General features: G+C 38.2%; 1 protein-coding gene across 15 annotated transcripts in view; it reads left to right on the top strand.

Moving 5' to 3' along the window:
- The window catches only part of ryr3 (ryanodine receptor 3), a 539734-nt gene that overhangs the window by 199145 nt on the left and 313639 nt on the right, over positions 1 to 26950 (top strand). For 14 of the 15 annotated variants that reach the window (XM_039741277.1, XM_039741278.1, XM_039741276.1 and 11 more), the window contains 12 exons: positions 7473 to 7591; positions 9280 to 9413; positions 10552 to 10793; positions 11323 to 11515; positions 15464 to 15680; positions 15932 to 16036; positions 18224 to 18327; positions 20354 to 20437; positions 21936 to 22095; positions 22212 to 22359; positions 24443 to 24648; positions 25880 to 26054. In XM_039741277.1, coding sequence (XP_039597211.1) covers positions 7473 to 7591; positions 9280 to 9413; positions 10552 to 10793; positions 11323 to 11515; positions 15464 to 15680; positions 15932 to 16036; positions 18224 to 18327; positions 20354 to 20437; positions 21936 to 22095; positions 22212 to 22359; positions 24443 to 24648; positions 25880 to 26054 — 1887 coding nt within the window. The remainder of the gene's footprint in view (positions 1 to 7472; positions 7592 to 9279; positions 9414 to 10551; positions 10794 to 11322; positions 11516 to 15463; positions 15681 to 15931; positions 16037 to 18223; positions 18328 to 20353; positions 20438 to 21935; positions 22096 to 22211; positions 22360 to 24442; positions 24649 to 25879; positions 26055 to 26950) is intronic. The other variant, XM_039741267.1, reaches the window with a different exon arrangement.

Below are 26950 nucleotides of genomic sequence, written 5' to 3'. Positions count from 1 at the left end.
AGAAGCGATTTAAGGTGGGACGGATTTACGAGTTTTTTCGTGGGCTCTGGTAATTCTAGTGTTGGATGTCATCACCCCTGTAGCTGGAGATACAGTATGTCTAGTTCTGCATTTAAAACATAATTGAAGTCACCAGCCATTATAATTTTATGAGTGTTCACATTAGGAATGGATGCAAATACGTTGTGGATGAAGTCCCAATCATACACATTGGGTGCATAGATATTTATCAAAATCACTTTACAGTTAAATAAATTGTTCTGCGTATAAGAATTTCCACACTTCTAGTTTTCTTTGTATAACTGGAATGGAATATTTGTCCAGTCCAATCTCTGCGCAACCGAAACTGTTCCTTGCTTAATAAATGGGTCTCCTGTAAGAATACTAATTCTTGATTGAGACCTTTAACATTAAACCTCACAGAGTTAACTGTTTGGTCATGGAGACATTGCTTCTGAACTTTTGTTGACATTTTATAGTCTTAATTTAAGATAGTACATTACTACATAAGACAGCTTTGACCTTAATTTCCAATTTTTACCAGGAGTTATTGCCGTGAAGCCTGTTGCTACATTGGCACTTATAATTGCAAGGATTTAAAGGATAGATTAGAAATAGCTTGTTCTTTTTCTGAGAAGTAACATTATATTTAATTTAGATTGTAATCTGTCAAAACGCACAATGAGGTTTCTTGGTTTTGAGGCATTCTATCCACATATGCAGTAAGCTGCTTCTATCTCAGTGTCTGATTTGAAGTCTTCTCCAGTTATTTTACAGATTAATTCAGCTATGAATTTAACTGGATTTGGACTTTCATGGTTTTCAGGGAGACCTTTGATTCTGATATTATTCCTTCTGTATCCATTTTCCAGTGCAGCTAGTCAGTCTCTGAGTACTTTGCATTTGGAATTTCCAGCCATTGCTTTTCCGTCAGTGGTAGATGCCAGTTGTTCAAATATTTCAATTTCAGTCATGAACGTTTCTTTAATGTCTTTAAACTGAGCACCAAGTGCTCTAAATTTATTCTCAAAGTTAGACACATTTTCCAGTATTTTTCCTCAATTTTTCCTAGCATACCTTTAAAGGTTGCCTCAAAGCAATTACTTAAACGTTTCTCCTAGTCTTTAATATCCTGAAGCAGCTTCCTGTTTGTCTTGTGTATGTGCTTTATATCTTTCCTTATATCATTTATATCCTTCTTTATATTATTCTTGAGCTCCTTTATATCCCCCCTGAGAGCGTTGGGCATTGTGGCAATCGTTACCTTCAGCTTAGACAGATCGTTGGAGTTGGTGTTGCTGGCTTATGAGGGGTAGTTGACAGAGCAGAAGGTAAGGCTATTTTTAGTTTCAATGAACCTTCTGGAATCGGCGAGTACCCCTGGCCCAACTCACTTGCACATTCGCTCCCGCTTTTACTCTCGGCTGGGGACGGTGTAGCAGCGTTAGGTCCCAGGAGATGTGTGCTTTCGCCTATCTGTTCCAGGTCAGTCTCTTACAGGCCGTACCTTGAGCTTGAACTTGAGGCCTGTTTACTCTTAGATGAAGCTTTAGCTGTCTTTTCCATTTCTTTACGAGTCTCTTTTCTGCCACTCATGCTTATATACTGTATGCTTGAATATAGTGTAATTGAAGCCCCTTGGGTCGAGTAAATACAGGATACCTCAGGATGATAAAAATCATGGAAAACTAAAACCACTGCTAATGGAGTTCAGTCTTAGATGTCCATCTTCCGAAATGGGGGAGACCAAAATTATTACCTGGGACACTTCTTCTTTACACTGCCACCATCAGTTTTGATATGAAGTTCCCTGCAATTAGAAGTAATTTTCTTTTCCTTCTTACTGGCTCCAGCTAATACTCATCTCTCTTTTCCATAGTCAGGCACAAACAATACTGTATATGGGATATATTGCTGAAAATAGACACTATTTATTTTAACTTATTAATTATGATAATTTCAGTAAATAAATTAAAAATAGTAGTTGGGATGGTTAATAGAATGTGACAGATGACTCAGTATTTCTTAAAAGACTTTGCACAAGGTAAATGCTAAACTCCCCTGCCAACTGCGCATCTGCTGTACCCTCCTGTGGTTTTCATAGACAATAATATCAGTGGAGCATATCCAGGTTTACAATTCTGTCTCCATTGCTAGTAAATTAAGTCTTTTAACTTCACTTACAGTAAATATGAGCTCCTGAGTGTGCTCTGCTGGAGGTTTAAAGGATCAGCAGAGTATCTATAATCACTTGTAGGAGACTTTGGATATAATAAAGGGATTATATCTTACAGGTAGGGCTGTGTATTGGCAAGAATTTTGCGATATGATATGTATCATAATACTGGGGTTACAATTCAATATATTGTGATATATTGCAATAATGTAAGCAAGGTGATATATTACATTTTTTTTAATCTAATTTTAGGAAAACTATCAAAGTATGAAGAACAAACCACTATATGCATAAAATCTGAGTTAAAGTCTAAGTTTACTTGTTTATGCAATCAGAACAGTGGGATATGCAACTGCATTTATCATAGTCCCTATGAGTTCAGACATCATAGCAATACCTTTTGTGCACAGTTATTTTGTGCCTTTTGGACAGAGGCAGTGGTGCTGTTAGAATTATGTTTCTGGACTTCTCTAGCGCCTTCAACACCATCCAACCTCTGCTCCTTAGAGACAAGCTGACAGAGATGGGAGTAGATTCATACCTGGTGGCATGGATCATGGACTATCTTACAGACAGACCTCAGTATGTGCGTCTCGGGAACTGCAGGTCTGACATTGTGGTCAGCAGCACAGGAGTGCCGCAGGGGACTGTGCTTTCTCCAGTCCTGTTTAGCCTATATACATCGGACTCCCAATACAACTCGGAGTCCTGCCACGTGGAAAAGTTTGCTGGGCAGGAGGAGGAGTATAGGAACCTAATCAAGGACTTTGTTAAATGGTATGACTCAAACCACCTACACATGAACACCAGCAAAACCAAGGAGCTGGTGGTGGATTTTAGGAGGCCCAGGCCCCTCCTGGACCCTGTGATTATCAGAGGTGACTGTGTGCAGACCTATAAATACCGGGGAGTGCAGTTGGATGATAAATTGGACTGGACTGCCAATATGGATGCTCTGTGCAAGAGAGGACAGAGCCGACTGTACTTCCTAAGAAGGCAGGCGTCCTTCAACATCTGCAAAAAGATGCTGCAAATGTTCTATCAGACGGTTGTGGCGAGTGCCCTCTTCTACGCGGTTGTTTGCTGGGGAGGCAGTATAAAGAACAGGGACACCTCAAGCCTGGACAAACTGGTGAGGAATGGCAGGCTCTATTGTAGGTACGGAGCTGGACAGTTTGACATCTGTGGCAGAGCGACGGGCGCTGAGCAGGCTCCTGTCAATCTTGGAGAATCCACTGCATCCACTGAACAGTATCATCTCCAGACAGAGGAGCAGCTTCAGCGACAGACTGCTGTCACTGTCCTGCTCCACTGACAGACGGAGGAGATCGTTCCTCCCCCACACTATGAGACTCTTCAATTCCACACGGGGCGGTAAACTTTAACACTGCACAAGATTATAGACTGTTATACGTGCCTCGCACTCTCCACCTTGCATTTTTTAACTTATACTGCACATTTATTGCTCTTGTAATTAATATTGTTTTTATCAGTATGCTGCTGCTAGAGTATATAAATTTCCTCTTGGGGATTAATAAAGTATCTGTCTATCTATCTATCTATCTATCTATCAATCAAAAGGAATTAACATGTTCCTATATCAGTAAAAAATCACTGTACTTATTGATCCTGCTTTAAAGGTTCACAATATGCCACACTATGTTTCAAGTAGTTTATTAGCACTGTAATCTGAACAAAGGAATAAACATCCATCCATTATCCAACCCACTATATCCTAACTACAGAGTCATGGGGGTCTGCTGGAGTCAATCCCAGTCAACACAGGGTGCAAGGCAGGAAACAAACCCCAGGCAGGGTGCCAGCCCACTGCAGGGCACACACACCCACACACCAAGCGCACATTAGGGACAATTTAGGATCGCCAGTGTACCTAACCTGCATATCTTTAGACTGTGGGAGGAAACCGGAGTACCCAGAGGAAACCCACACAGACACGGGGAGAACATGCAAACTCCACACAGGGAGGACCTGGGAAGTGAACACAGCGCTACCACTGTGCCACCCAGGAATAAACATCCATCCATCCATCCATCCTCTTCCGTTTACAATATATCAGTAAAAAGCCGGGAGACATAGTCCCTCCAGCGTGTCCTGGGTCTTCCCCGGGCCTCCTCCCGTTGGACGTGCCCGAACACCTAAAAATGCTTGCAGGATTCTTTAGGTAAACAAATTGAGAAAATTAAAAAAATCTAAAAGTATTACATATAAATTCAGATAGTACTGTATATATATTAAATTCTGCTTTAAAGATTCACATTCTATTATATGTAAGCCATTTGTTAATTTTTCAATCTCAAGTGGTTAATAAAAGAAAATGCATTGTCTCTGTAACACCCAACATCATAACACTATATTTTCTTCAATCTTAAAAAAGTAACTACGTCTGCCTATATCAGTGAAAATGAAAAGTGCTTGAGGGATTCATAAAGAAAATATTAAACAAATGTTAAATAATGTGTATATATTGATAGTGAACATTTTCAGATCTTAAACTTGGATTGAATATGTTATTACATTTTGTATGTATGTCAGTGCTTATTTTTTAATGTCAAGGTTTTTCTGGAGGAAGATGAGCTGGTCAACACGCCCAGCTTTCAAAACACTTCTTGGCGGTAACAATCTCTTGCGGTGGAGCTGAGAGATTCCAGTACCTTCATTTTTATCTCCTCATACAACTTGGGCAAAGCGATGGCAGTTTTGTGTTGTCGGGAGGGTATGATGTAACGAGGCTCCATTGTATTCACCATATTTTAGAATGTTTCATTCTCTACAACACTCAGAGGGTGCATATCTTTGCAAATGAAATAGAGTATTGACTGAGTTATTTTATTTCCATGAGTTGAGGTCTGTTTGCTTACTTCAGTGTGTGAACTTGTTCCATAGGGAATTGAAAGGGACCCACTTTTTTAACGCTTGCAGATTGATGCTCCTTTAACTGTACATCAGAATGGTGTCTTGCTAAGTGTGGTCTCAGATTTGTTGTGTTCCCCAAATATTTAATTTTGGCATGGCATTGTCAATCTCCTTAGTGCCTTCTTTATTGTGAAAGCCAAAATGAGCCCATACATCCTCTTTGTGTGGCGCAGGAGCCGGTCTAAGGGATCATTTATACTTCACACTCAGAACGTGTATGCGCCCGCTTCATGGCTGCCACGCGTTCCTAGCATTCAGTTGACGCGTCCTCTGTGCAGGTTCTCAGAAATTAACATGACGTGTGCGCGAGTTGCAGTACCAGCAAAAAGTCAAAACATGATGTCAGAGTCTCTGTTTACTATCTACATGTGACAGAAAGCCGCTTTGCGAATCCTACAAGATCAGTGTGCGCGCTTCGATGTTTGATGAATGGTTCGATGTGGTGAAGCAAAATGCCGACATACAGATGCATTTGTGGTGCTTTTATATTCAACATCGCATATTCCCGATTGTAATGACACGATACGTTTTAAAAGTCTCACATACCGTCTTAAGTGCCGTCTTTTTTTTCTAGGGCTTGCTCCGGACCTGACAGCTGCGGCAAAAAGCAATAGATCACCACACAGAACACATTAAATGTATGATATTCCAACTCTCTGCACATTTAGAATCCTAAGAATTATACTTGATATCACTTTTATGATGAAATGCATTAAAGTATGTGTGCTACATTTTACAGATAAATCATTAGTTTCATTTAAATAATGAATACTGTTAATAATTACACACATGGGGGCGACAGAGTAGTAGCACTGCTGTCTCACAGGGAGTCACGTCGCTGGTGTTCCCTGCCTGGAATTTACATGTTTTCCTGCTGTGTTTCCACGGTGGGCTGTGGTTTCCTTCCATATTTGGTGACACTAAAATGACTCTAGTGTACGGTATGTGAGTGCTTGTATTCTCCTTGCGATGAACTGATGCCCATCCAGGGATTGTTTCAGCCTCGTGCCCACTACTTGCTTGAATGGACACATCCCTGGATTGATGGATTTAATCATTAAACATCCTTTTGAGAGATATTGAGGTAAGGTGTCATTGGAATTTAATGGCTGTTCCAGGCAATTCCCAACACAGTAAAGCCGAACCTGTTCTCACCGTGATGGTATCTCGCACTGCCACCTGGTGGATTCCTCCAGATTTCCGTAAAGTACACTCGCAAGTATAAACAGTAAAACGCTTGTGTAGCAGGAGCGTCCGATGGAGCAGGGGTGGCGTCGCATGAAGTATAAACCCAGATTAACTCCTCTGGATTCAGCCATCGGTTGTCGTGTTACTAGTCAGCTCAGTTTGTTACTGCACGATCCACGCTGTCTGCCAGATCCACACGCCTGAGTATTGAAAGCCTACATATGTCAATCATTATGCTATTTCCTGTCTGCTATTTATGTTGTTATGTTAGCTGCTAACTTGTGATGTTTTAAACATAAAATTAAACGTTGTGCCTTGAATCTTTGAATGTAAACTAGTAATTAAAAATCAATACTATGTTTTTGAGAATCGATGCACTATCAAAAAAAATATTCCAATATCGATATTTTTTTTACACCACTACCTACAGGTCACCTGGGAATCACCAAAGAAATTTTGGACGGCTGGCCCACTTGTCATTACCCTGACCCTCTCTCGGGAAAAGCTTTATTCGTCAAACTTGCTGCATGTAAACCTTCGTCTCAATGATATCTTTTGTCATGACTTACAGGGGCCGTCACCTATCAACTAGTGAACTCATGCATATATACACAAAATGGTGACACCCATAAGAAAATGAAATGGCATCATGGTATAATCACAATAAGCAAAAATAAATTTTCATAACAAAAATAATTAAATATTTGAAGTTTTCATGTTGTAAAATGTGGAGAATAATCACAAAAATGAGACAAATGACTGATACAAGGAAGAAATTTTATGAAAATCCACAATTCACAACAACCTTCAAGTCATGTCTAAATTAAAATGACTGTTCATTTAGTGCATGTGGAAAATGCAGATGTTATACTTTTTACCTTTAATATTAAAGAGTAACTTGGTGTAGAGATCCAGATTCTTCAGTTTATTATTAACCTGACATTATACAGTATGTTTGGAACTTCAAGTGTCTGCTCTGCAATGTATTCTGTGGGTAAAAGTGTTGAAATAGTTCAAACATTCTAACTTGATCTTTAGAATAGATGTTCCCCATATAAACATATGGTGTTTGTGAGGTTCCCACTGGGACAACTAACAGAATCATTTTTGTTTGAGAATGTTACTGCCATTCATGGAATCCTGTTTTTGACAAACTGTCATCTGTGCTTTTCAGGTATTCTTGAAGTTTTGTACTGTATTCTCATTGAAAGCCCAGAAGCTCTCAACATTATCCAAAAAGGACATATCAAGTCCATCATCTCTCTCTTGGATAAACATGGTCGGAACCACAAGGTTTGTATAAGGCATATCTGACAGCTTTGAATATTGCTGCAAGTAGAAGTGTACATTCCTCAGTGTACAGTATAAGAGAGGCTGGGAGTTAAAGTAAGTTGAATTGAGCAAGTCAATGTTCATCAATGTTAGGTGTATCATTCCTTTTTTTCACTATACATGTCTTATGTATGTAAGAACTTGTCAGACATACATTTATTCGAAAATTCCCTTGCCTTCTTAGTTGACAAAACCTGATTGTAATCATTGTCCTAAATCATCTGACAAATAAGTGATTTCAGCTGTGATGAATTTCTTTGCCTGCCAGTTAGTTCGTTGAAGCTTCTGGTTCAGTGCTTCACATGTTCTTAGTAGGACTAATGCAGTATATGCTGGGTGTTTAAAAGTAAATCTTGTTCATATATTACATGGATTACGACATTGTTATGGTATTGTTTGTCCTATGTAAGATATAAGAGATTGGCTGAAGTCTGGCTTTAGTCTGCCTCGTCTATATGCTAATAGTCTTAATTGACTGCATGCCAGATTTTCTGGTTCTCTTTTCTTATTTAGATGGGAGTTTTTTTCTCTCTCACATCAGTGCCCTCATTTTTTTCCTCTCTTATTTAATGTTTAGTGAACATAAGTTTTCTCATTAAACATTTCAAAAATTGCTTAAAGGTGAATATGTCAACAGTCATACCACCTTTGCATCGGAACAGGTAATCCACCTGAAGCTAAGCATGTTTGGGTCTGCTTTGTATTTCAATGGGAGACCATCTAGAAATAGATTGGGTTGTTACTAGAAGAGGTTATGGTGAAGCTTAATCCATTATCTGTATGTGGATGCCAGTGCCCAGTGCAGTGATGGGAACACTGTACTTCAAAAACTGGATTCATCCTTTGGATGAGACATAAAACCTTCCTGACTCTCTGAGGTATTTAAATAACCCTGGTTTTCATTCAAAAATACTAGGGTATACCCCAATGTCCTGGCAAAACTGCCCAACATAGCTCGGAAATTCTGTCTCCTAATCACCTTTCAGTTATTGGCAAACCATCTCTCTCACCTGTTCACCACGTAGTAGCTAATATGTTTTCAAGATACTGGAGCTAGAATGGCTGCCATCACAGCATTATTGTTGTTATTACGTTATTATTATTATTATTATTAGTATGTCATAATCCACGGTATAAAGATAAAGTAAATACATAAAGTAAGCCATACACTGGCATGCTGTTTAGCACTGCTGACCCTTTGATTCACATACTTGGTTTCACATCACAGTCTTCTAAAAAGGCATGCAGGTTAGGTTGATTGAGAACTGTGCATTGTCTGATGAAGAAAGGTTATGTGGATTTTCTCTGCTTATTCTGGTTTTCATCCAGTAACCTAAACATGTCCCCATTTTACAAAATGATCTAGAAATAGTGAGTTTGGATGCGTGAGAGTGTGCCCCACTGTGGCCTAGCGTCTTGTCTAGATGTGGTTCCTGTTCTCTGTCTCTTGCTAATGCAGTACAGTATGCTTCATCTCCTTATAACTGAAAAAAACTTGTTTGAGAGATGATTGGCTATAAAGCCACCTGTTAGCACCTCTTAAAACCTTGAGGTAATATAGATGGTTGGGTAGTACTTAAGCGCTTAAAATGTAATGTAGCATTGTGTTCCTGATAAAGTGAACTTCACTCCTTCTGTTTGTGGTGTAGGTATTGGATGTCTTATGCTCTCTTTGTGTTTGCAATGGCGTGGCGGTGAGAGCCAACCAAAACCTGATATGCGACCAATTGCTGCCACGTAGAGATTTGCTTCTTCAAACCCGTCTGGTAAACGACGTCACCAGGTAATTAATCTCATAGTTTTAATTACAAGACTGAAAGACTGAAGGACTGAACTGAAGATAAGTTGAAGTTGGTGGGTATTGATAGGCTATGTAGTGTCTGCACAGTAAACTCCTCTCCCAATAACACTTCATTCTTATTGTGGGATTACATGGTAAGAAAAGTCTGTTGTGTTACAGTATGTAATTTCTTTATGGCTACTGATATCTCAAAATATTTTACATAGACCACTGATTGCAACTAAAGATGGACATGTTAAACACTTTATAGTCCAAGTGTTATGGGGGTAACCAGATGTCATTTGTGACTTATCCATATAGTATCACATGTTTACTAGTCCATGTGTTACAATGGCCTTCTAGACCTTACAGTAGCAAGGCAAGTCCATATCATCCCCCACCCTTAAGAGCTGAAATAAGGTACAAATTGACATAGCAGCCATACCACATGCACCTCAGAACAGGTTATGCACCTGAAGCTAAGCTTTTTCCAGACACAGCAATTACTTGGATGGGAGACAATCTTGGAAAATCTTGTGCAGTTCTTGGAACAGGTGTTCTTGTGGCCAGCAGGGAGGGGGCACTTATCCTGTGGACTGTGTGTGGATCTTAATGCCCCAGTGCAGTGATGGGAACACTGTGCTGTAAAAAATGTACAGCCCTTTGGATTAGACATAAAATCGAGGTCCTGAATCTATGTGGTCATTAAAGATCCCTGGGCAACCTTCAAAATGAGTAGTATGTTTCCTGATGTCTTGGCTAAATTGCATACCATTGCCTGGTCATTATGGTTCCCAAATCATCCCCTTTCCCTAATTGGATAACTATCTCTCTTATCCTTTCACCACGTAATAGCCAATGTATGGTGAGCGTACTGGTGCAAAATGGCTACCATCACATCAGCCTATGATGGCTCCCCATTCTCGATATAAAGTGCTTTGCGTAGTGAGAAAAGCTATACATAAATGTAATGTCTCCTTCTTTTTTAAAATTATGAAGCATTGAATTTAGACACAGCACCTCTCTACATTGTGCTTTTGGGCCTTTTGGCCTAGACTTGAAACTAAAAACCTAGCAGAGTATTTAAGCAATGATAAGGTTTCTGCCTGCCTGAGAGAGTTTTTTTTTTGTTTGATTGCAGCATGAGGCCCAACATTTTCTTGGGAATTAGTGAGGGATCTGCCCAGTATAAAAAGTGGTACTACGAACTGATGATTGACCAGGTGGATCCTTTTGTGACCAATGAGCCTTCTCATTTACGTGTTGGCTGGGCAACCACTGAAGGATACGCTCCATACCCTGGAGGTGGCGAGGGCTGGGGAGGCAACGGTGTTGGAGATGATCTCTACTCTTATGGCTTTGATGGCCTTCATCTCTGGTCAGGTTGGTTAACAAGTATGTTTGGGAAAATGATAAAAGATGAGCCATGAGAAGCACTTCTACTTTCTGTGAAGAACTTGTATTAGAAGTTATTGTGGTATGGATGACATCATTTGCTTGATATTTTTATGTTGGTAAAATTAAGAATAAAATAGGCAGGTCAGATATTTAATTAGAGTTTAATATTATGAGAGTTTAAGGGGCAGTCAGGTATCTTGCTTTAAGTTGTTGCATACCAGTGAGAGTAAGACTTGTCTACGTGCTACAATTCACTTCACTGCTTCACTGCATTGTAGTAAGTTACTTGGGCTTAGTGAGGTAGACCTATGTACCTGAAATAGAACAAGAAAACAAAGTGGCCTGCCTTGATAATCTGCTGATGACAACAAATACAATTCCAAAATGCTGGAGGAAAATGGAGACGGACATTACATTACGGACAGTACATAAGAATTATGGGATGCCAAAGTGTTTACCAACTTAGGGAGCTTACTCTAAATAAGAAAAGTCTCTCTCTTTTTTATTCTGTAAGGTCGTGTCCCAAGAACTGTGGCCTCCATAAATCAGCATTTATTGACTTCAGATGATGTTGTCAGTTGTTGCCTTGATCTGGGAGCACCTAGCATCTCGTTTCGCATCAACGGACAGCCAGTGCAGGGCATGTTTGAAAACTTCAACACGGATGGCCTTTTCTTCCCTGTAGTGAGCTTCTCTGCAGGAGTCAAGTAAGTCTAAGCTAAGATTGTTAGAAAAATGAAGAATGTCAATAAGGGCTTAATCCTGCATTATAAAAGACTTACTACAGCTAAGCACATATTGAATGCAGAATAAAAAAAGACAACAATCAAGTAAGACTTTGCTTCTTCCTCATTTGCACAAAATACATGACAATTTATAAAAAAGCACTCTACTGCTTCAAATAAATAGTACTGCAAGCTGACATATAATAGGTGGGCTTGTTTTTGTCAATCCGTCAAGACTGCTTGTTCTTATGGAATTGTGTGGCCTTAAGGAATACAAAAAACATTATAAACATTTATGCAGCAGAACTCTTTAAAACCCACTAATATATGTGAAATTCTTTTAATATTATATGCAAATGACATCATGTTGTAAGCAGGTTAAACAAACATGAAAAAATGGGTGAAAGGAGCTTCGCTGACCTTCCTAGAAATAGGCCTTCACACCAGGGAGTCTGACCCCAAACTTTAAATGTAGGCTTCAGCCTGCGCAGGCTCCAAATAGGGCTTTGTTTTCAGAGTTCATTGCTGACTCTTTTTGCCTCTGCTTCTGTGTCAGCCGAAATTAAAAGTATTTTTGTTGTTCAGCCACCATTAGCTGCTGCATTTCAGTAGTCATGACTTACTAAGTGGAACAAGTGGACATGGAAGCAATTCTGCTTATCCCCTGACTTCCTTCTTGTGTTACCTTGACTTTCTACACTTCTGCTTAGTGCTGTTCTTTCAGACAGACCAACTAAGTAGCTTACAGGAAAGGATCTGATTAGCCGTAATGTTTTTGTTATGATTCAGTCTATTTAATCATTTTTTTTCCACTTTATTTCTTGTCATATATTAGATTTTTTACTTTCAATCAGGGCTTTTAAGCCTTATGGAATCGGATTTGATGTTTCATTTTGCAAATATCTCAAGTGTAAGTTGGTAAAAAATAATTCATGTCTTAGATGCCATTTTATTTCTCACTGGTGCTGTCATGTTCTTTAGCGCCAACTTTGCGTGACTTAACCAGAAATGCATGGCATGTTGTGTCACTGCCAGTATGGCATAAAAGGTCAGAGTTATGCATTCATTGACCATCCAAGTTTGAGGATAAACCTCACCACTTACCTAGTGATTCTCTTCAGTTCTTAGTTTTCCTGCTTATCAAATTTAGTACTTTGTATTACTGACTCTGATTTTTGATTAGCATTTTTGCTTTGATGCAAGATAGGACGTTTATTTGACTGTTGGTCAGCACGCTAAGTTTGCTCTTGTATTATCTTTCAAAGGAACTGAGGAATTGCCTTGAGCTGCGGAAAATTTATTTTGTGTGTCTATTTGGCTGTCAGCCAGTATCTTTAGCCTTGTAGTTCCGCAGTGCAGATTTTGACACCACTTATTGCAACTGTCGTTCTCTCTCTACCTCTCTCCGGTGGATAAACAACACCCAGTTTAATAAAGAGGAACTGACTCAAAGTGAGCACTGGGGAGACTGTATTTGGCATGCAGTATTATTGTGTAACTTTTTCAGAGCATGCATCATCTCCAGATAATGCTTAAAAGGAAATTATTGTTTTCTGTCAGTCCAAGTCAGCATATCTTACTTTATAGAATATTGAAAATGCATGACCAAACCTCTCTTTGATGGATACAAGTATAAAAATAAAACATATTCTGTGCCTCACATGGCATACTGGAAGTACTGCAAGGCTTTTATGAAAATTACCATAACATGATCAAACTTCCTTGATCCAGTTTAGTGTACAAGACAGGAAACAGCCCTGGATTCGGTGTCAAATCATCATTGGGCCTGCTCACACACATACCCAGTGCTAGCTCAAGCAATTTTGCCTCCCTAGGTGAAAGGGAAAATGTCACACCCAAACCAAAGTTTTCAAGGCGATTGCTGTACATATTATAGCTGATTGAAGAGTGGGTTGGGGGTCATGTGTCCATGTGGTTCGTACAAGGATTTTAAATTGAAAAGTAAGTGAGAGGGGCCCCCTTCAAATTTCACACAAATTGTGCATACAAAATCGAAGAGCGGGGGCAGGGTACTGTATCTGGGTGAGTTTGACATGTGTGGGGCTAAGCCAAAAGGTTCACCTGAAATGACCCCCGCTAGACACCAATGACAGTGTCTATTATAGCTGACAAAATGGCACCCCACTGAAAACTGTGCTGCCCTAGGTGACCACTTAGACCCATCTCTATGGTAGAGCTGGCTCTGCTTATACCCATACTTAGGGTAAATTAGAGTCATCACTTAACACCATTGGGAATGCAGCATTAATAGTAATAGTAGTAGTAGTCGTAATAATAATAATAATAATATAAGTAGTAGTATTACCTCATAGGAGTAAAGCCAGAATACCTGGTGGAAAATTTACACAAACACTGGCAGAATTTGCAGACTCGACACAGTTAACAATGGGGAAAAGAATTAAAAAAACAGAATGGTGGATCTGTAAGGCAACTTTTATGAAACTGTTCCATCTGAATATTGTTGTGGTATATTTGACTGATGCCCTACTCCATGGAAGTTTACAGAGCACACCTGTAAACTGGAGGAGCCTCTGCAGTCCATATATACAGTTTCATTGATGTAAACCCCTTTATTTATTTAAGTATTGTCCTTATGGAACAGTGCTAGAATAAGTCACCCTATATGGGATATTGTTGCATTTTTGCTACTATAAAGGCAATGTCATCATAAACAACGTCATTACTGAAAATGAAAGTCTGACAGTTTATGTCTGTCAGTCAGTCATTCTCCAACCCACTATATCCTAACACAGGGTCACCTGGAGCCAATCCCAGCCAGCACAGGGCGCAAGGCAGAAACAAATCCCCAGGCAGGGCACCAGCCCACCACAGGACACACACACACACATCCACACACTAGGGACAATTTAGAATCACCAGTGCACCTAACCTGCATGTCTTTGGACTGTGGGAGGAAACTGGAGTACCTGAAGGAAACCCACACAGACACGAGGAGAACATGCAAACTCCATGCAGGGAGGTCCCGGGAAGTGAACCCAGGTCTCCTTACTGCTAGGCAGCAGCGCTACCACTGCGCCACTACGTCACTCCAGCAGTTTATGAAATCTCCTAAAGAGAAAGTTTATAAAGGTGTTTAGCAGAAACTAAAGGGATGCTGAATTGAGAGTATTTGGAGTGGAGGAGTAATGAGTAAAGATTAAGTGCATAGCTATCACACAATAATATTCAACCAGCTCCTGCTACAGTAAGATCACCCATTAGATTGAAAGGTAAAGCGTTAACATGTCAAAAATAAAGATGCCACATCAGGAAATAGAGATTTATTTAATTGTAGTCCCTTCAAGATGTAAACAATACCTGTGTATTTTAGCAGATTTTTGTAGTTAGAGAGAACAAAGTGGTAGAATCCTAATATTTTAGATTCTTTTAAACTGTCTTAGACTATTTTTATATTTTAATCAGAAGATTCTGGAAGCCAGCCAGACAGTGCACTGTTGAGCCTGACTCAAAATTCCTTTCCCATTTACTTTTTGTAACAGAATGGGAATTTGGCTAGATAATCAGTTTGTTTTCTCTATTTGTAAATCAAACAGGTAGAATTATATTTCTTCCCCATTGCTGAAGTTGTGAGAGAGGGAATCTTTAAATAAACATTGACACACCCAATGGCTGATACATCTTAATAGATGTATTTATATTATATTACTGTCTTACAGGAAACATCTAAGACCAAAGGCTCTTTACTGGACACACAGCTTGTTAGTAGCAAAATACTTTTCCTTATCTACTGTACCTTTTTGCACAAAAGAGTTAAATTGTATCGTTTTGTTACCACTCAGTGGATCATTTGGTGTACCTACATCAGTACAACAGCAGGTTCTTTACTTTCCATCTTCAGTACACAGTATACACTTTGTCAAAGTGAATGGGCGTGTATTTTTATTTCAGGGTGCGCTTCCTGCAAGGAGGCCGTCATGGAGACTTCAAGTTCCTCCCTCCTGCTGGCTATGCCCCATGCTATGAAGCTCTTCTGCCCAAGGAAAAAATGCGAGTGGAGCCAGTGAAGGAATACAAGCGAGACTATGATGGTGTGCGCGATCTGCTGGGCACCATGCAGTTCCTTTCTCAGGCCTCCTTCATCCCTGTGCCAGTTGAGACCAGTCAGGTAATTTGTGAAAACGTCAAGCTCTTCATAAGTGTTTAGCTGCTCCCTGGAGAGCTGGAAAATCTTTCATGTATTGACTTTTCCCCAGGTTAGGTTGCTAGCATAATGGCCACTTTATTTGTTTAGCATCCTGTGCTGATCACTTCTCACAGTTTTTCTCATAAACTCATTTTGAACAATTTCTTAAATTTAGGAATCAAAAAATTAAGAGACAAGCTGACTAGTAGCAACTCTGCTTTTCTGTCTTTTAGATTGTCATGCCTCCACACCTGGAAAAGGTCCGAGACAAATTAGCTGAGAACATCCATGAGCTGTGGGGTATGAATAAGATCGAACTGGGGTGGACCTATGGCAAGGTAACTGTAGAGGTCTGCATAGTTTGTTTGATGAGCAAAGCTTTTGTCTTCATTGTGTTTTAGTATCATTATTAGTTCCAATACACCTTTTGTGCATTCAGTTTTTATATTCAAAGCACTGTATATGTACATATGTATAGTCCTGTGAAAAAGTCAGTACTCCTTTTTTCAATTTTATGTTTTTAATATTAGCACATACTAAACTATCACTCAATTCTCACTAAGTTCTAAATGTAGGCCTAACCTTGGGTGACAACACTATCAGATTTTACTATGCCCCTATTTATTTAAGAAATTATAAGCTATGTTGAAAATGTTAGTTAAGTATTACTACGTAAATTACATTTATAAAGGTAATTAAGGGCTGGTGCTGCTAAGTTAAAGATCATCTTACATAAAAACAAATCTCAGGCTTTTAGGTTTGTGGCGACACCATGCCAAGGACAAAACATATATGCAGTCATCTCAAATAAGCATTTGCTACTCATCAACATAGTAATGGCTTGAAGTCCATTACCAAAGGTTCTGATGTCCATAATTGTACAGTGAGAAGGAACATTGACAGTCCCCGGAGTGGGTGTCTTAACAAATTCACACAATGTTCAGACTTTATGATGTTCTGAGAAATTGCAAAGAGCACAAAAGTTTCATCCCAACCGCTTTCAAATATGGTACTATAAATGTTACATGAGTAACTTTGTTTTAGTCATTCTGGTGTGTTTCCAGTACATAGTGTCTCTGTGTGTGTGTGTGTGTGTGTGTGTGTATACAGGGGAGATTAAGAAGTTTTGAGGCACCTTGAGGACTAACCTTGTCTACTGCAATATCAATAAATAAAAGAAAATGCATGTTAACAATGCAATCGAGTTCTTCCAACTTGCTCAATCAGGCAGACTGCTCAATATGGTGGTTCTTCTTGTTATGATGGATTCTGAGAGGAAGAGGCAAGTTTAGGTGGTTGGAACCTGGAAGTGACGTTTTGAATGGAAAAGTATCAGTCTTCCTTTCTACAGATGGTGGAGAAGAGAGATTGTTTTTAGACAGTGCCACCTTATATCTTGGTGGAGTATTGCAATCAGTTAAGCTCATAAGCTATATCCCATGTGCACGCTTGTGACAATAGTTATCTGTCTATCTATTTGTCTGTCTATTTATTTAAAGATTTTCTGTGAAAAGGGACAAATAGAGCTCAAACCATGTCCCAATGTACTCAGTCAATGTATTACTGAAGCTTTTTCTGTTTTTCTTTAGTCCAGCACTGATTCTCTTTTCTTGCTGGCTCCTTACATTTTTTTTCTCTTCCATTTTCTGTCCAATGTACAAGCCTAAAAGTACAGCACATTTACAAACACAAAATCATTAAAACTTAACAAAGCACAAAATACCAGGCAACAAAATATTAAAAGGAAGATTACTATATGTATAGAAATAGGCAAATTCAATGTATACACCGAGTGTGTGTGTAGCTGTTTTAAAAATAAAATAGTATTTATAATATACAACAGTATTGATGTATGCCTGTATACTTTACTCATATAGCAATGTCAGCTTTGGCAAACAGCTATCCAGATACTGATGGTGCCTCAATCCCAAGCCATGAATAAAGAGTGGTACCAAAACATCCTCTGAGGGCAACTTCTCCCAACCATCGAAGAACAGTTTGGTGACGAACAATGCCTTTTCCAATATGATGGAACACCGTGCCATAAGTGATAACTAAGTGGCTCGGGGAACAAAACAAAAATTTCCAAAATGAAATTTTGGGTCCATGGCCAGGAAACTCCCCAGACCTTAATCCCTTTGAGAACTTATGGTCAATCCTCAAGAGGAGGGTGGACAAACAAAAACCTCACAAATTCTGACAAACTCCAAGCATTGATTATGCAAGAATGGACTGCCATCAGTCAGGATTTGGTCCAGAAGTTGACTGACAGCATGCCAGAGTGAATTGCAGAGGTCTTGAAAAAGAAGGGCCAACACTGCAAATATTGACTCTGTGTATAAACTTAATGCATTGTCAATAAGAGCCTTTGAAACATGTGAAATGCTTGTAATTATACCATAGAAACATCTGACAACAACATCTAAAAACACTGAAACAGCAGACTTTGTGAAAACCAATACTTGTGTCATTCTCCAAACTTTTGTCCACGACTGTATAAAATAAAGATATTTATAATTTTTTAGGTACGAGATGACAACAAAAGGCAGCATCCCTGTCTGGTAGATTTCTCTAAATTACCTGAAACTGAAAAAAATTACAACCTCCAGATGTCAACAGAAACTCTCAAGTAAGTTTTCTTTCTTTAAACCTTTTGTCCAGCATTTTCCCTCAGAAATATTTTGTACTGAAAGGGTTTTCTGGTCAGCTGTTAAAAAATCCACCTCATTGTGGAAACAAAAAGCAGAATACTACACCACTTTAGTCACTAGACTTTAATTATAACAAGTATTCTTACACAATATACTGTAACATCTGTAGGCAGATAAAAATGTTTCTGTGTGTGTTTCTACATGTGTAAATATAGCACTGTAATCACTAGTGTGCACATGGACAAAGAAGATTAAATCTCCCTTTAATATTAGTGATCACTGCCTGTGGTTTAGTTTGGAAAAAAATATTACCTGAACTCACATGTAGTGAAATAGTGCTAATATGCAGTGATCTTGTCAGCATGCATAACAGGTTTGAATTGAAAGAAACAGTTCTCTCACATATAATTCTTTGCATTTATATAGCGCTTTTCTCACTACTCAAAGCGCTCAGCAATTGCAGGTGAAGGGCCTTGCTCAAGGGCCAAACAGAGCAGAGTCCCTTTTGGCATTTACGGGATTCGAACTGGCAACCTTCCAATTATCTCTGCGCCCAATTGAACATGCTGTTACCTACTAGTGAAATTAAGAATGCTAGTACAGTAAAACCTTGATCATCTGTCACTCAATTAACCGTCAGCACACGCCAGCATCTACATATTACTGTAATACTACTGCCGTGCAGTACGCTGCAAGTTTTACACACTGGAACAATTCTCCCTTGTGCTAGCACGTATTGTTCTTCCCCAGCACCACTGTGTTAGTTATATACCTTTAGTTTCAATAGCATTTTGTAGGTTTCCTCTTTTGTTATAATTAATCTACTGCACATTGTTATGGCCGATAAACATTTGCATGTGGTATTGAAATTGTCACAAAAAATTTAAATTGTTAAACATTTACGAAATGGCGAAAGTGCTTCAAGTATTTCTTCAACTCACGGAGTAGGAGAAACAACAGTGAACGATATAAAGCGTCATGCCAACAGTTTGAAAAACGTATGGAAAATGGAAACCACTGACGGTAATGTTGTTCTGTTTTAATGTTTATCTTCTTCTGTATTGTAGTTTTCTTTTTTTTAAATTCCGTTATATAATGTTTTGTTACTATATTGTGATGTGCAGGCAGCTTATGATGTGCTGTACGGGAGCAGAAAGGGCGGAATGCTGTGCAAGTGATAGGACTGAATGAAGGGCTTCTGTTTTTAAAGGGCTAACACGCATCTTAGGAGATGAATGACAAGACAAGTTAGGAGAAAAAGGAAGGTGTGGCTGAAGAAAATTTTAAGTAGGAAGTCAGGACCCAATAAGTAGGAGTGTTTGTGGTACAGAAGAAAACCAGATAATGGAGTATAAGACAGGGCACTGTTTGTTACAAAACAAAACTCCAGTACCTCTGAGTTGTATTTGCTTATTACACTGGTCGTAACAATATTATATGAATTAATTAATTTTGTTAATACTATATTATATTTTGTTAATATAGTTTTGTTTTGTAAATAAATATGACTATTTGCTAAACTGTCCTACTGTATATCATTTTTAAAGTATCTGTTCTGTTATCTGTCGGATAATTGAGATTTTACTATATATCAAACCTTTACCATCCTTTTTTCAGGTTGATTTATGTGAATTCATAATGCTCCCTGATGTTATTGTATGTTTCTCAGCTGTTCCTGTAATATTCTCTTAATGTTTTATAGATATGTGTTTAGATTGATCGGTAAGAATAAAAAATAAAGTAAGAAAGTAAGAGTATTTGCCACGTGAAACCAGCCTCCTAGTTTAGAATCCTGTTTAGTTTACAAGTAGTTTGTTTGTTGTAGCACATTTTGAGAATTTTAGTGCCTCCATAAGAGAAAAAAAAGTTGCACTTTTGCATATCATTTAGTGATGTGATGAAGTGTTGTGCTTCCGTTCGTTCTTCTCAGTAAAACTCAGTGTATGGTTCATATGCTCAGTGTCCTACAACTTAACTTATGCTGCTCATATTGACTTTCCCCAGAACCTTGCTAGCGTTGGGCTGCCATGTAGTTCAAGTGAATATGAATGCAGAAGAAGATCTGAAAAAAATGAAACTTCCAAAAAAGTGAGTTGTCTTTACAAAGAACGATGAAACGGTAGTGTCAGTGTACTAAGTCCTTTTTGCTTAATTTCTGTATTACTGAGGATTCAGAAACTAAATCCTAAGGATCAGTTCACTACCTTTATGGTGAAAGGTATTATGTAAAGTTGAATTAGCACTTGTAAAGCTCAGTTTGATAGAAGATCCTATATATCAGTGTTTCTCAACCTTTCTGGTGTTGCAACCCACTGTCTTCAATGAAAGAATCTTCACTACCCATCCTGGTTTTGGGGTAGTGATTAATTCCTCAATACTGATTCTCACACGACAGGTAGATCAGTGTTACCCCTTGGTGATTCGAGTGAGATTGTCAGAGCATGGATTCGGATCCAGCACTAGCGTTGGTTTGGCAACCCACTTTTCGACCCACTTCCATTATAAACAATAGCAAATCGTGATCCACCAATGGCAGCCCGGATCAAGAACCTCTGATTGAGAAACACTGCTTTATACAATTAGAAATACTTTATTCATTTCTACAGCTGTACATGTCTGCATTCTAAATAGAATGTTTTTTTTTTAAACGTCTGTGTGATAATAAGTATTGAAGGTATTGTGTAGTTTTTGTGGTAACACTTCATATGCAACACATCATATGAAAATAATTATCATTATCAAATACTGATTAATACTTCATGGAGTTTTTAATAATAGGTGATTGCTTTCAGAACTCTTGATAGGACTGAATGTGAAAAGTGCTATATGAAGGTGAGCTATTGCTTTAATTGAGCTTTGCAGTATGAATGTTATTTAAAGACACTGTATTTATTTATCACAATGCAGTATGAGAAAATAATGCAATCTGAAGTGCAAAAACTGCATGCCGTGTAAATTGTTATGTTGAAGGGTGAAACAGTAGATAAAAATACTTTGCTTTTTAAATCTCAAGCACAAGATTTTGTATAATGGAAATGTATACAACAGCGCCAAATTTAAAAGGGGCAAAGCTAAAATGTCTGGTTTATGTTACTATAAATTTTACTTTTTAGTGTAAAAGGGATTAAATCTAAAATTGATTGATTACTTTTGTAAAATTTTACAGTTTGTGAAAGTGTTTAGCAGAGATGGTGCCTTATGCTGTAAATGAGATTAGTTGCTTTGTAAAGTGCTTTATGACAATATTTACTACAAAGAAATCTACAACAATAAATACTGTAAATTAATTGATTTTTAAAGATCTGTGTGGCAACACTTCTTATTTCTACAGAAATTTTTAGTTTGCTTATTATCTTACCTACTGTAACACTTACTATAACTCTTTGCCTCAGAGGATACCTCATAACAGAGCTCTCAAACACTAAAAGAACTTTGCGACCTTCATCATGTTTAGAAAAAAATGCATAATATAACATCGTGTTAGTGTCTAGTGTAGTCATCAGGAAATCGAATTGTAAATGTTTATCAGATCGACTTGCTAGATGACATCATAAATCACCTAAGGCTTTTTTCTGTGTGTTTCAAGCTACATGATGTCAAATGGATACAAGCCCTCTCCACTGGATCTTTCTGAGGTGAAGTTAATTCCAGCCCAGGAAGTTTTGGTTGATAAACTTGCAGAGAATGCTCATAATGTGTGGGCAAAGGACCGAATTAAACAAGGATGGACCTATGGCATTCAGCAGGTACATCTGCAGAGTCCCCTGTGTATTTCTCCAAATCATCACAGTTCTGTATTTTGCTTTCATTATTTAAACAAGCCACTTTGTTTCAATCTTGTTTCCACACTTTTGTGTTAAAGGATCTGAAGAGCAAAAGAAATCCTCGTTTGGTGCCATATGCTTTATTGGATGAGCGCACTAAGAAATCCAACAGAGACAGCCTCCGTGAGGCTATCCGGACCCTGATTGGGTACGGATACAATATTGAACCTCCTGACCAAGAGAGTGGTAAGTAAAAAGTAGTTTTTGTGGGTATGACACTGGTTGTTACACAGAGTGTGCTCACAGCATTATGTTCTTCACCCTTTATTTGAAAAATGTCGAAGTGCAGGGATGTCTGTTTGCTTACTTAAATGTCTCTTCTACAGACAGAAAAACTGCCTTTTTTCCATTTGTTGGCTCAGAATTTTGTACAGGCCAACTTATGCCGTGAAATGCTGCTACTCTGCCTTATACATCTAAGATATTATCAGTCATGAATAAAGGGTAGAATATGGAAACAATTACTGATTTGTCCTTAGTCAGTACTTTACCTTCAAAATCTACTGTCCTCCTAAATTGAAATTATTATTAAATTTGTCTGTGGACAAGGAAAGTAGTGGTCTACTGAGATATGTGGGTCCATTGTGATTAAGTCCTGCACCCCTAACCCCTGCAAATGCTAAAATCCATAAATATGTTTTGGGCCCCCCACCTCACCTCCTATTACTGTACTTTTGATCACAATCCTTACCAATATCTTACAGTCGATCTTTAACAAATTGTACACAATACAATACAATTATATATAATGTCAAAATAAAATATAATGAGTACTCTGCTGTACTTATACAGTGTCTTCATGCCTACTGGTTTAGCTGCACAACAACTTCATAGATTTCCTGCTTATTTTTCTTGATTTACCTTATGGTCAACTCATTGAACGAATACTTTACTCAAAAATAATATATTTTTTAAAATATTACTTACCCAATGTACTTTGTAGTGGCGGCTGAGAAAATTTTTAATCTCATGTTTTTTTAAAGAAAGTACTTCTTAAATATTGAAACTTAATGACAAATATGACAAATGACAATGACAAATTCTGGACAATGGGAAACAATGTGAAAAACATCCATGGGAAAAAAAAATTATCACATAACTTGTGGCAAATAATCCACATGTGTGATATACATTGGTATAGTCAAACTGTGTGCATTTTTTTGCTAAAATGTTATTAACAGCTGCTTTCTGGAAAAGTGGTGTTTGTCATTCATAATAAAGAGGGATAATGTTATTCCCACAATAATGTACATTTAATCTGAAGATCTGCTTTTCCTCATTCGCTGGTCGAGAATCCTGTTTTTAATTCATATGCACAGCATTGTGGGAGTGACATCTTTCCTGTTTACTACTAACAAAGTTCTCAAAATAATTCCTATTAATGACAGAAATGCAAAATGGCAGATATGTGAATTGTAATCCCACAAATTGCAAGAGTTTACTGTATTTTTAAACATGAATAATCCAATGATTTTTGTATAAAAATCAGGCTGCCGCCTTACATCCACACTCCTAAATGAACTTCCTCACTCTCTGGTCCATGAGAACTATATGTAAAATGGCTGCTATATACCAGTCTTGCTGACCTTCTTGGAAACAATGAAAACATGCACTTTCCTCTCTTTCCCACTCCACTTTTGTTTACTGATAGTGATTGCACCCTCTCCTTTTCCCTTTCATCACTTTTTCAAACTTTTGTTGTCTTCCCCGTTCAACAAGTTGGACAATTGTATTTATTTACCTTGTTATTTGCTAGGTAGTGTTTATTTTTAATCAGTGTGTACCATAAGCATTTTATGCTGCATCAAAGCTGTTCTTCTACCTGCTGTTACACCATCATGGCCAAAGAGTTCTTATGCACCATGAGCTGATATCCAGGACTTTAAAATGCAAAGCAAGCAATATTGAACTTTGAATATCGATACTTTTCATGTAAATATCTGTATAAACTTACTCTGGTAATTGTAACTTAGAATTCTCGTTGAGAAGTGTTGTCTTTAGGTGGCTTGCCTTATCTTTGATTCAGGCAAAGTAGGGTTCAGTCCAGAAGACTTAGAGAACCACTCCTCTAAGTCTGAAATAATGCTCTTTACTCAAAACCATGAATGTATTTGTTATCTCACTTGGAAGATCAAATATTGAATATTGCATGCCAGCTTGTTTCACTTTGTTTTCACTTTGGTATAATTTGTTTGACTTGGTGGATGGGTAGACAAATCAAGCATTTTTTTATACTACCCATTTAATTTTTTTTCTCCTTTGTACAAAGCAGGCCAGGCTGTGGAAAGACTGAGCATTGATAAGATACGTTTCTTCCGTGTGGAAAAAACCTATGCAGTTAAGACTGGAAAATGGTATTTTGAGTTTGAGGCCGTGAGTGGTGGGGACATGCGTGTGGGCTGGGCCCGGCCAGGATGCAGACCAGATGTGGAGCTGGGACTGGACAACCAGGCTTTTGTCTTTGATGGATCCCGGGTGAGTTGTGTGATTTCTGCAGACATTTCCTTTCCTTTCAGATCAACAGCTAAATGATCTTCTGGTACATATTTCACAACCTGGGTGTCTTGTAACACTGATAGAGCACAGTATAGCAAGTTAGATGGGTATTATCCTACATAAAGTCATGGCAGTAGGGTGCAAATGAAGTAGAGGTTAATGCTGTTTCATACAGAGTTTTGGAAGTACTGAGTCATGCCCACTTTTACTGTTTTTAACTTGAAGTGAATCCCAGGAGATGATCACAAGCTTCCTTTAAATAGTTATGTTTCCTCTCAGTTCTTTGTGGTTTCTATGGTAACATTGCTTAGACTATGGTGTGCTTCATTGCAGATAGTATTTTGCAGTTTTCTATATCTGTAAAATGTGGGCCAGTGAGGAATTAAAAGTGCAGTAAAATTGAACTTAGTTTGACAACCCCAGTCCAAAACGTTTCTTGAATTGGAACTACTCAGTAGATATTGTCAACTGGCTCGTAGCTAAGGGGAAACAAGCAGTTTACGTTTCCCAATCTTAAAAAGCAAGCCAACAAAGGATGTCCCAATGACAGTAGTAACTGGCAACTAATTCAAATTTAGTCTTCAGCCACTGTGACTCCCCCAAGATCTGAGTCTGACACTCCTGTATTAGATTATGATGCATCTCTTCTGTACCAAAAAAAAAAAACCTCGGCCATTCTTACAATTTGATTTTGTCGTGAATCTTAGTTTTGACCTCCCTAATTCTGCCATAATTTTTGTATTAATTTTGTTTGAGATGTTGGTATTCTTTGCTGTCGTTTGTGTGACATCACCATATCATCATTTTGTATATTGATTTGGGATGAGTACACCACCATTTTGGATGTTTCTTCTCTGTTGTTGCCAGATTATTGTTGTCTATATTATCAGATGTTTGACGTGTGACTTCATCATACTGCAGTAGTTTCTGGATGAAAACTAAATCTTTGTGGCGCGTGTAGGTGAATGGCTGAGGCAGAAATTTTGCATAAACTTTGACCTTTGGTTTGCAGTCTTGAATTTCATATTTTGATATTTTTATCATTATCCTGGCTCATATCCCTGCTAGGTAGTGGTTTTCTTTTTTATTCCAGGTGGTCTGCCTTTTTCCTAGCTCTGATGTAGTGAACTTTCAAGAACCAAAGCAACTGAAATATGGTTTTCTAAGGTGAAATCCACTTGTTATTAAAATGCTCTTCCTATTTCCTTAGGGTCACCGTTTACACCAAGGAAGCAGCTTTTTTGGTAGGACATGGCAAGCAGGTGATGTTGTGGGATGCATGATTGACCTGCAAGACAAATCAATGATCTTCACATTGAATGGTGAAATTCTGATTACTAATAAAGGCTCAGAACTCTGCTTTGCTGATTTTGAGGTTGAAGATGGTGAGTATTGTGCTTGTTTCCATTTTGGTGAACCAATCCACAAAGCATTTTATCTCACAGCTCACTCATCCTAATGATATTTATTGAACACCCGTCATTATCTCTTTTAGTTATATTTTGTTAAAGGATCATTTTTATTAGGCTTTTTTATTAGTTCATTTCCCCAGGTGCATTAAAGTTGGCAAATTGTTTTAAGTATTGAAATCAATTAGTAAACTTTGTATTCTGTTGCACTCCTCATGAACCACACAGTCAGGTGATGCTTTGTAAAGCAAATAAGTACATTTCAGAATAACATAACCTTCTCAGACACATGTGGGTCCAGCAAAGAAGCAGCTGTCTTGGGACAGTCAATTACAGGGCCCAATTAAACTGGACCAATTTTGAATTGCCAGTTGAATTAACTTTGGAGAGTCTTTAGAAATACTGGGGGAAACATACAAAAACATGGGTAAAACATACAAATTCCACATGGACAATGACTGAGAATAAGATTTGAGTACAGAACACTGGATCCTTAACACAGTAGAACTAACTACAGAACTACTATGCCATCATTCCAACCACATTTCAGACTAACAAGGTGAAATGTCTGGCAAAATAAAATCAGTAAATGGTGGCTGTCAGACTTTGACATTCTTGGTGTTTTATCAGTAATTTGTAATCTTTATTTGTTTTGTGTAGAGACCTTCAGTGCTGATAGCATTACAGGACACTTGAGCAGTACAGGAGCCTGTTATAGTTTAACCAAAATGTGATTGTGGATTTGTATATTGGTAAATAATTGTGATGTGGCAAAAAACTGCTAGAATTGGAACTTCTGTCTGAAAAATGAACCAGAGTGCATTTTTGTACCAAGACAGTTTTTGGTTTTGCTAATTCTTTCTTCTCTTCAA

Source organism: Polypterus senegalus, chromosome 18, assembly GCF_016835505.1.
Source record: "Polypterus senegalus isolate Bchr_013 chromosome 18, ASM1683550v1, whole genome shotgun sequence".
NCBI classification, from domain to species: domain Eukaryota; kingdom Metazoa; phylum Chordata; class Cladistia; order Polypteriformes; family Polypteridae; genus Polypterus; species Polypterus senegalus.
This window is presented reverse-complemented; position numbering and strand designations above follow the sequence as displayed.